Source organism: Orycteropus afer, unplaced genomic scaffold (assembly GCF_000298275.1).
Source record: "Orycteropus afer afer isolate SDZICR_OR568_19922 unplaced genomic scaffold, OryAfe1.0 scaffold00623, whole genome shotgun sequence".
In the NCBI taxonomy this organism is placed as follows: domain Eukaryota; kingdom Metazoa; phylum Chordata; class Mammalia; order Tubulidentata; family Orycteropodidae; genus Orycteropus; species Orycteropus afer.
Genome location: NW_006922210.1, coordinates 354,954 through 365,992, shown reverse-complemented (window position 1 = coordinate 365,992; position 11,039 = coordinate 354,954). Strand labels below are relative to the sequence as shown.

Genomic DNA, 11,039 nt, shown 5'->3' with positions numbered 1-11,039 from the left:
CATTTTCCTCAAGTAGATACTCTCCTTGGAGAGAACAATCATGAGAGAAAGAAGGGCTGCTTATGCACAGGGAGACAGCTGAGGGGGCAGGAGTCCATGGAGGGATGGACACAGGGAAGAAGTAACTATGGGGAGGAAGTGGGAGGGGAGCTGTTGCATTGTGGTAAACTGTGGTCAATATCACAAGACAAAGTATATGTGAACTGCTGTATGGAAAGTGAATTTGCTCTGTAAATCTTCACCCAAATACAATAAAAAGAAAACAGTATTAGTGTCAGCATCAGAAACACAATTTAATTTAAAAAGTTCAATGTCTTAAGATTGGTATCTCTCAACACATTGGGTCTGAAAAGCATAGAGCTAATGAAAGAATACTGTTTAAGAAAACAAACATTCTTTTTTTCAATAATTACCCTAAACCAAAGTAGAATATGCTATTTCTTTTTTGAAGGAAATACACATTTACCTAAAAACAGTGATAAGCCAACAACATAGCTTCTCTGATCACAATATTTCAAAATTTTCATTCTTTTCATAACTCCCTTCCTTCCAGAAAAATAGATCTTGAAAGTGATAACATTTTCCCCCACATGTTGTTCAGTAAAATACTTACATAAATAGAATTTAACTCACTTGTAAAATATCAGGTATGGCTTCAAACAGTTCAAGTAGTTTGGTAAATCCATAGTATGAGAGTTTGCACTGCCGACCAAAGTGGTGATGGTAAGAAGGAATAAATTTATTGAAGGGCATCCGGAAATGGGGTTGGTGACGGAGCAGGTCAACAACATCTTTGGAAAACTGTTTTGTCCTTTCTATTTCATCCTGGGTCCGTTCTTTAAAAAACAAACATAAATCATCATCTTCTACTCATTTGTGTTTCTTTAACATCCACAATAGTATTGACTCCTATTCATACTTTATAAGAGGTAATAGTTTGTCTTCCAAACACACAATCTAAAACAAACACTTTTAACTCTTCTTTCTTTGCAAGTGGATCTCACACATATTTGGGGGTAGAAGTCAGGACACTATTATGGTACACTATGAAATACATATACATGTAACCCTCTGCTCCCCCACTCCAAAAATATGTGTGTGTATGTGTATACAGTAAAATCTGCAAAAGCTGAAACTGTGTAAAGTGGAATCCTGCCAAAGAATGAAAACTCAAATATTATCCACTAAAACAAGCAACAGAAAAGTGCTAAGTTTGTACCCTGTCAAAGCAGAAAACCTGTGAGACCCAGAAAAAAAAATGCAGTTCCACTGAGTTCTGGCTCTCAAAGTTTCATTATATGTCTATATGTATGTGTGTATGTGTATGTATACACACATGACAATGACATAATACACAGGTCTCCATTCTTGGAAATGTAATACAGAAATGATTTTTGTGACATCACACTTCTGAACAGTCACATACTTCTTTATTTATTCATTTCAGCTTTAGTTAAAACTCAGCAGCAGAGAAGTATCAGGCATCAAAAAGTTTAACAAAATACAAAGGAGAAAAAGGTTAAACTCAGATTTTTTGTTTCTATTCATTTTAATATTGGAACCGGGGAAAAACTGGCATTACTAAATTTGGCTGCGGAGACCATGAACTCCTGGATATCAGTTTTCTGCAGGAGTACAGTTTAAGATCATGATTAATATTAGTGGGAACACAAGACAGTAGGTAGGTATCCATCCTGTCTCCCAGACCTCAAATGGAATTACTAAAATTACGAAGGCACAAAACAAATAACAACATTCATTAACCTTTCTTTCCTTGTCAAGGGTGCCTCCAGTTTAAATAGCCACAGATGGACTAAAGAAGGTATTTTAACAAAGTGTTGGTTATGCCTGTTTACTTGAGAGTGAATTCTAAAAAACTAGCATGCTTTTCTTTTTCTTGACCAATGGCTTCACCTACTTGATGAACCTAGCATAGTAGAGCAGTTAGTTGTCAAACTGTACTTCCCATGGAATCTTCAGAGGGTACAGAGAGTGGGAAAAGGGCATTCCCCATACGAATTCATTTTAAAATAACTACTGAGATAGACTAAAGCCTTCTGGCAAACTGAGGTCAACGTACCTCTTTTGGGGATGCAAATCACCATTTCGTTATCTTGTTGAGACAAGCAAATGGTTGTGTCTGGAATTTCTGATATGATATCATTCAACTCACAAACACCATATTCAGTGACATCCCAGTCCTTCGAGAAACACCTAGGTTTTAAAAATGGAAATGGACAAAGAAAAAAAGTATTATCACTTGCTAAAATAATTCTGTACATTTTCCAAAAGGATGCTAAATAGAAAACTTACATAACTGTTCAAAATTTGAGGGAAGAAAAGGTACTAAAAGAGTGTTTGCTTTTTTTTTTTTCCTTTTCCTCCTCATCAACTCACCAATGATACGCCTGTGAGAATTCTCTCACAATGACCTGTTTGCTGGCTTGGGATTTGAGAAGTTTTAGTAAATCCTGAGTAAAGCGCTTCACCTGGGCCCTGTGGGTAAGCGTCAGCAAACGTTTGGAGCCCAGTCCCAGAATCTGCAAATCAAACACTTTGATTATTTAAACTTGTAAGACGTTGACAGATTGTGACTTTCTTACTGATGGCTCGCTCTCTTTTGTTACCACCCTCAGAGAACAACTTCCTTTAAATAAGGTATCTGCAATTGGAAACACATATAGATCAAAATGAAGACGGTCAAAATGAACAACTGCCTTTCTTTTTTTTGCCCTGCATACCCTTTCCAAAGAGTCATGTGTTCAGAAATGAAATGCATTTATTATCAGTTTGAGCAATTAATTTTGTCTGTAAAAGACAGGTGAATATTTCCAGGCAATTTTTAAAAGTTAGACACCTTAACAGGCGGATTTCATAAGAACTAATGCTAAACTGTAGCCCAGTAACAACTCTCCCAGCTCACTTCTGAGAAAGGTTAAGACCTTAATTTTTACATATGCACATGCATAGATGTTCACAGTAGTTCCCCCGGCAACAGTAAACAATTCTGGAGAGAACTGTGCTAGGATGAACATCAGTCTATAGAGGTTAAAGGAAAATATACCTCAGAGCTTATAAGCAATTTTTTAGTTGGAAATCTGTAGCTTTCTGAAAAACTGAGGAAAGTATTTACAGGATGTTTTGCTCAGAATCAACAATTTTAGGAGTCAGGTTACCACCTATCTTGTTTCTTTGGCCGGGGCAGCCAAATCCATGAGAGAACATTCCTGTCTTTAAAGAAATAATGATCATTACTTACCTGCAATACATGAGGCACTGCTTCTAATAATTCAATCAACTTGGAATAGCCATAGTCTGACACTCGGCACTGCTTCGCAAAATGATGGTGATAGGATGGGATGAAATTACTAATTGGTGTGACACAGGATGACTGGTTCTTTAGTAAGTCAATCACTTCCCTACTGAACTGGATCAGCTGGGGGTTCCCTACAGGACTTTTAGAACGCAGAAGCCAAGGGTCTAGATATGTGAGGAGAAAAAGAACATACGTAAGACAAAGTATGATTTCACCAGCTGAAATAAAGCTAATGTTTCAGTCCCTTGTTTGAGCTCCATCATGACCAAGGAGACTAAACTTTAAATAAATAGCTGCTTTTCTTCTCAACCTCTAAACTCACAGCCCATATCGTCAGTATGCTAGCCAAAGACATTTATGGATTGGCAAAAAATACTTCCCCTTCCCTGTCTCACAGCAGAGGTGAGGCATGGGAAGACTAAACACTGGACACCTACCTGCATTTGGAGGTGGGGGCTTATTGTGAATCCATTTAACTACTTTGACACCATTCTGTGCTGTGGCAATGTTTACACCTGGAACACAGGTGATGAGGTGTTCCAAGGGAACACCCCCTCTATTTTCCTGTACCACTTCTAGTTCACCAAACTCTGCAGCATAACAATCTGGAAAGCTGAAGTGGAGGGTAGGGGATTATTAATTAAAATAATGAAAAGCAAAGCATCTACTAAACAGAAGACTTTATTAAAAAAAAATTTTAGAGAGCTTTATTTTAAAGTAAACATTTAACAAATAATTAGCTTAAATGCCCATGATCCCGCTTTGAATGTTAAAATCAAGGTCCTAGGGAAGCACTCACTATGGTGTTTTACCTCTTTGATGCATTTTGATGGTACTAGAAATTCTCAGTTGTTTAGTAGAGGGGGCTAAAAATAAAGCAACTGGGTTCCAAGTCAGTTATTCATCTGCTTCAATGTTCTATTGGCATTCAGGCAACTTAGTCTGTATTGTTGTTGTTGTTGTGTGCCGTGGAGTCGGACACGACTCATAGTGACCCCTCCCCTGGGGTTTCTGAGGCGGTATCACTATGGAAGTAGATTGACCCACCTTCCTTCTGAGGAGTGGCTGGTGGGTTTGAACCGCCAGCCTTCTGGTTAGCAATCAAGTGCCTTAGGCACTATGCTACCAGATCTCCCTAGTCCGTATTACTGTTTGTATTATGTCTACCACTGTGACCAATGGTGTGGTTAAACAGATTATTATTATGGCTAAATAGTTTTTAAAGAATACTTTTTGTCTAATTTGGACATTTATAAGATAAATCCTGACATAGTTCTATTATAAAAAAAATCAAACTCACTGCCGTCGAGTCAGATCTGACTCACAGCGATCCCTCCTTGAGTTTTTGAGGCAGTATCACGATGGAAGAAGGTTACCTAATTTTCCTTCCAAGGAGTGGCTGATGAGTTTGAACCACCAGCCTTCTGGTGAGCAGTCAAATGCTTTAGGTGCTATACCACCAGAACTACTTATTCATGTTTAAGTTTCTAGAATTTCCCACAAATTCAAATTTTTTGTTGGAATACTAAGTGAATGGATCCCATTTCAGATACACTAATTACCTACAACTAGGAGCTCTGGTAGCATGGTGCCTAAGGCACTTGACTGCTAACCAGAAGGCTGGCAGTTCAAATCCACCAGCCACTCCTCAGAAGGAAGGTTGGGCAATCTACTTCCGTAGTGATACTGCCTTGGAAGCCCAAGGAGGGGTTGCTATGAGTTAGGTCTGACTGGACGGCATATAACAACAACAACAATTGCCTACAAGACTGAAAATGTTCAGAGAAAGCACTTGGTTGGGGGTTAAGTGCAAGCAGAGGGACGTTTCTACAAAAAGGAAAGCTATAGTATTATATTCACAATGCATTTGGAGATGATTCACCTTAATAAAGGTACTGTGCCCTCATGTGTCTGGAGAAGACTATGAACTTGGGGTGCAAATGTCTTCAAAGAAAGAATCACGAAAGGAATCTTATAAGAGTCTGGATCAAAGTCATGTTCACTGAAGAAAAGAGAAGAAAATATTGAGTTGACATTGCTCTGTTGTCTAAATATTTGCAAATTAATTCTAATAAATGTCCCATGACCTTATGAAGGATTATTTCTAAGGGAATTATACCTGAATTCCTTATTGGAACAATGCTGTCGGCAGACAGGCTCATGATATTCTAACTCTTCAAATATAATTGGGCTGCAATTTGCTGAGGAGCCATCATGTGACTGGGAAGACCCCAAGGGGCTCTGACGGGCTTGGCTGCTAGGTAAGAGACACACCAGTCTTCCATTTCCTTGCTCACGGATTGCCACTGTATCTGTTAACTTATATAAATCTGACACATTCAACTTGTGTCCAAACCTACAGCAAGGAAAAAAAGGGAAATGTTGATTTGAAGAGAACTTTTTTTTATTATTATATAGAAATGCCTATGTATTCTGTTTAAGAAAAGGGCTATAGTCAAGTAGTGAGAAGCATCTCAGTTATCCTCTTATATCAAAAATGGTTCCTCTATGCCTTAAAAAGTTCAAACTAGAATAATTCTACTACGAATTCATCACTGTCAAACCAGTGATACTTGGCACTCCTTCAAGTCATTTCTGGCTCCTTGCCCATCACAGTGATTCCATCATGTGGGCTTCACCTAATCCACTGGCCAAGGCCCAAAGTGTCCCTGTCTTTCCCTTCTTCCACTTCCTCCAGTTTCTACGAATGATCTCCCCTGATTTTCTCAGATCAAAGGCTATTTGATATGACCACTCAACTTTGCTCCCTTTTACTTTCAAATCTTTCTCTATACAGGCATACAATCTTTCCATACAGACATACCTCAGAGATATTGTGGGTTCAGTTCCAGACCAGTGCAATAAAGTGAATCACATGCCTTTTCCCACTGCATCTACAAGTTATGTTTACATTATACTGTAGTCTATTATATATGCAACAGCATTATGAAAAAGTCAAAAATGTTAGAATGACAAAATGTGACACAGAGACATGAAGTAAGGCACATGCTATTGGAAAAATGGCCCGATAGACATGCTAAAAGCAGGGTTGCCACAAACCTTCCATTTGTAAAAAACCAAAAAAAAAACATATTATCTGTGAAGTGCAATAAAGCGAGGCACAATAAAACGAGGTATGGCTGTATTGCTTCTCCCAATCCCTGTTCTACTACCACAGAAGAGGTATACCTCCTTTCCACAGCTTCTCCCTTCCCTCACTTATACCTCATCCTCATGACCCAAACTTTGTCTCAGGTTTGACTGACTGATCAACCATTCTCCTAACTTGTATCTTTCATACTGTAGTACTTAAAGGCACTTAAAGGCTCTGGAAGCAGATACATACTGTCTCAATCCCAACCTGTGTGACCTTTATTAAGTTACTTAAACTCTCTGGGTTTTTTCAGTTTTCTCATCTATAAGATGGGGGTGATAATAACTCTGGTGGCATAGTGCCTAAGGCATCTGACTGCTAACCAGAAGGCTAGAGGTTCAAACCCACCAGCCACTCCTCAGAAGGAAGAGTGGGCAATCTACTTCGGTAGAGACACTGCCTTGGAAACCCAAGAAGGGGTCACTATGAGTCAAACTGACTCGATGGCAGTGAATTTGAGTTTTGGTAATACCTATCTTACAGGGTTATGTGAGAATTAAATGAGATTATACATGAACAAGTCTCAGCACAAGATTTACGGCACATATTAAGTGCTCAATAAATGTTAGCTGCTAACATTGCCTGTCCAATGCCTCCTTCCTAGTGTCCTACACATGTCAAACTTCTCTTCTCTGAACCCAATCTTCTGTTCTCTCGCCCTCACTCAGGCTCTCACCCTCAGTCTTGTACCCACTTGCCTTCTCTTAAATATAAAAGACTGGTCTCTCAGTCATCTGTCGATTCCTTCACTCCTGGATTTCATCTTGATTCTGACTCATAGTGACCGCCTTTGGGTTTCCGAGGTGGTAAATCTTTACAGGAGAAGACTGCCCTATCTTTCTTCCCTGGAGTAGCTGACAGGTTTGAACCGCCAACCTTTTGGTTAGCAGTCAAATGCCTTAGGCACTACACCACCAGAGCTCCTTACTATAAAGAGATGGATCTTATCACCAGAGGCCTCCTCCTCATCCCTACCTCACACCACTTAACTCAGTGCCCCCCAATGTTGCAGCCTATCACCACATTCCTGACCTGTTCTCTTTCCATACATCCTAGTTATATCACACTTACCTTTGGGTTCTCACTTGTGTCTCTGCCTCCAGACCAGCCCTCTGTTTCCCCTCTCTCCTTTGATCTTATCTGCTCCCATGATCACCTATAGGCAAGTAACTTTAATGATCACTTTTAGGCAAATAACTGCCATAACTTCAGAGCTGATTTGTCTCCTAAGGAAGCCTCCAAACGTGCACAAGACTACTTGAACTCTCTACTCAGATACTCCAGTGGTCCCCTAAAACTCACATGTCCCAAACCAAGATCAAAACACTCCTTGTACCTCCTAAACATGCTTTATTTCCTTATTTCTCTTTAACTACACAACAATCCTCCCAGGCATCCAGGCCAAAAAACTGGGAATCAAACTGACTGCCACTTTTTACCTTGTCCACTACATAAAATTAGTTACCAAGTCCTATTTCACCAGCATTTGAAATGTCAGTTGTATCTAGTTTCTTCCAACAGCATCTTCAGAACTTGGACTGGTGCAGCACTCTTCCTTCTCTCTCCTGCTCACTCTACCTCAGACATTGCTATTACCAGACCAGTCCTGAAATGTGTGGCTCTGATCACTACATCTCTCTCCTCTTCTCATTCCTCAAATACTTCAGTGGGTCCCCATTATCCACACGGTGTCAAGCTCCTTCCTTGCTCTTTCCTTTCTCTGTATTGCAAAGTATTTTCACTACCCTATCCCTTTTTTTAATGCATTTTCTTCATTTTACATAATAATTTGTCAATGTCTCCTCTTCCCTTCCAGACCATAAACTCCTCAGAGACAAGGCTGTGTCTTGCCTAGCTCTGCACACTCCACAGTGCCTCAGTCTTTCATTCTACTAACACTTGTTGAGCACCTGTTGCTAGCAGCTGTGCCAGGTACTGCAGATAATGGTATTAAACCCAACCCAGTCCCTGTCATCCTAAAGCTTACAAACTACAAGGTACTCAAAACTGTTTACTCAAAGAATAGTAAAACTAATCAGTCAATTAGAAAAAATAAAAGTACAGCTTTGGGGACTAAATTCTAAATTTTATAAAATTGAAAAAAGTTTTAAAAATACATATCAAAACAGAATTTTATTCTGAATACTCAGTTATGTTTGTCTCATTTCCTTTATAATGTTGGATGTTCCTTAAGAGTCACTATCACAGTTTTGTGCATGGAAGTCATCAATAAATACTGACTGAATTTATGTAAAAACAAACTTAACTTACTTCTTTTCATAGATATCTGTAAATTTGAAAAGAGGCAGACAACAGGCAGGAGCATCCTGAAGAATAGACACTGTTTCAGCACTGTAAGAAAAAATTTTAATTAATTAGCAAATAGATTCTTTTTTTCTACATTAGAAGCTATATTTTAAAGATAGTTTATAAAATTGATGAACACAATGTGTATGCAAAATAAATTTACCTGTTTCTGTATGTCAGAATTTATTTTTCAGAAAAAATATAAAGGATCTTAGGAATAAGCCAATTAAAGAATTAAGCCATCCACTAGGATATTTTTCAGACACAACTCACAGAGCTTTCCATACCTGTGTTTCAGAGAAACACTGACTACTCACAGTGGGAAGAACATCCTATTGCTAATTCAAAGCAAAAAGCAGAACAGTTTCAACCTCTCCTGCCATACAGGTAATTGAGAATACACAATTGAATAGAGTATGATCTGGTTTGCAAAAACAAAAAGGCACCAAAAAACATCCAAAGAGGGGGAAAAACTGAGCCACAGGATTATGCATGGTTTTTCTGCTTCTTTTTTGTTTCTGAGCATTCCAGAGTTTCTTCAATGAATATTATTTTTATTCTAAGGTACAAAACAAAAAACTGTATTTTAAAAAATATTTTTCTGCAGTTTTAATAAAAAAAAATCACAAAGCATAAATGCAAAACTCCTTGACCATCCAAACAGGCATCGAGGGGTCTTGTTTTATTAGCTCTCCTCAAAACAGAAGAGCCAGAGAACAATCAAAGTTTGTCATGAAATAAAATCACCATCAGACACCACAGTCAACATTTAGACTTATGGGGCTAGGTCTCTATGTAACATTAAGAATAAAGCTGCAAATTGAGAGCTTGGAGCTATGTAGGTCTACCTTTTATAGGGAGATCCATCTTCTACTGAGATTGAAGGAAATGTTTTAGATTCTTCAGGCTCATAAAACTTTATTATAGAAGGCTACTATGTTGAGAACCTAATCTGGATAGGTGGTATATTATTTTACTGCTAAGTGCCTGCTAACTTTAAGCTATACTTCATCTTTGCTTAATGACTTGAACAAGGGTCAAATAGCTTATTTATAACTCTAACACTGAGAATAAGCATTGCTATGTATGAACTCACTACCAAGGGGACAGGAATGTGATAAAATCTGTTTTCAGTATTTCCAAAATTGTTTCTGGATCAAAATGCTATTTCCTGAGATAAATGGCTTAGGTTTTTTTTTTCTTTTTTACCTCAGTAAAGAGAGTGATTTATTAGTAGCTCCTGTGGCAAGTGAGACCAGTATCTTCTTGCTGCCGATTTTATATCTGTGGAGGCTATTCACTGCACTGATTGCTTCTTGTAAGGTTTCCATCTGGACAACAGCCTTGAGCTGATAATCTGTATGGGGGCTGAGCTCAACACTCTTCACCTACGGTAGTAACAAAAAAAAAAGGAAATCCCTGTCATCCCAGAACCTTGCCATCTTAAAATGGAAGGTGAATCATTAAGGAATATGTTGGGAACTCAGTGCTTCCATGGGGGAACTTGTCTGGACTCTGCACTTCTGCTAACCAGAAGTCAAGTGAGCTAGGTAATGCTGACCTTGAGAGAAGGGAAACCGGCCTGGTCTGCCTGTGCCTTCTGACACAAACAGCTCTCCAAAGCAGACTCAGAGGCCAACACACATGAAGAATCTTCAAGGTCTTCTTCATACCTTGCAAAAATCCAGGTCATAGGTATTTTAAAGATCTGTAAAAGGTGTGTTTTTACACTGATATACAGATGAATAGAGGAGTGGACAGGCTGAACTATAAGGTATGTCTATGCAGGGGGAACATACCTAAGACCATGTATGTACAGGAATGGCAGACATTGTTTCTACAAGTATATTTGTATGTTCTGTAAGAATTTCCAGGTATATAGTAGAGCAGACAAGGGACAAGGCTGTAGTCACTTCTTGGCCACAGAGGGAGAGAACAGTTAGACCTGTGGGCTCAGGACCATAGTTGCAGGGGACATGAATCAACTGGCATCACACTACACAAAAACACTGTTCCACATCCTACTTTGGTGAGTAGTGACTGGGATCTTAAAAGCTTGCAAGTGGCCATCTAGATGCAACAATGGGTCTCTTCTCGTCCAGAGTAAGGAAGAATGAAGAAAACCAAAGATACATGGAAACAATTAGTCCAAGCAACTGGTATACCATGCAATCCTCAGCCTAACTATAAGACCAGAAGAACAAGATGGTGCCCAGCTACCACTGTCAACCACTCGGAGGGGGATCTATGTAGGAGATCCTG

The 11,039-nt window shown here is 39.0% G+C and overlaps 1 protein-coding gene across 1 annotated transcript in view; it reads right to left on the bottom strand.

Annotated features, from left to right (window-relative positions):
- Positions 1 to 11,039, bottom strand: part of MARF1 (meiosis regulator and mRNA stability factor 1) — a 76,977-nt gene that overhangs the window by 35,958 nt on the left and 29,980 nt on the right. The window contains exons 11-19 of the mRNA XM_007956477.2: positions 9,987 to 10,165; positions 8,742 to 8,822; positions 5,436 to 5,672; positions 5,199 to 5,318; positions 3,754 to 3,929; positions 3,260 to 3,480; positions 2,398 to 2,540; positions 2,081 to 2,214; positions 634 to 836 (exon numbers count right to left, since the gene is read on the bottom strand). Of these exons, the coding sequence (XP_007954668.1) occupies positions 634 to 836; positions 2,081 to 2,214; positions 2,398 to 2,540; positions 3,260 to 3,480; positions 3,754 to 3,929; positions 5,199 to 5,318; positions 5,436 to 5,672; positions 8,742 to 8,822; positions 9,987 to 10,165 (1,494 nt within the window). The remainder of the gene's footprint in view (positions 1 to 633; positions 837 to 2,080; positions 2,215 to 2,397; positions 2,541 to 3,259; positions 3,481 to 3,753; positions 3,930 to 5,198; positions 5,319 to 5,435; positions 5,673 to 8,741; positions 8,823 to 9,986; positions 10,166 to 11,039) is intronic.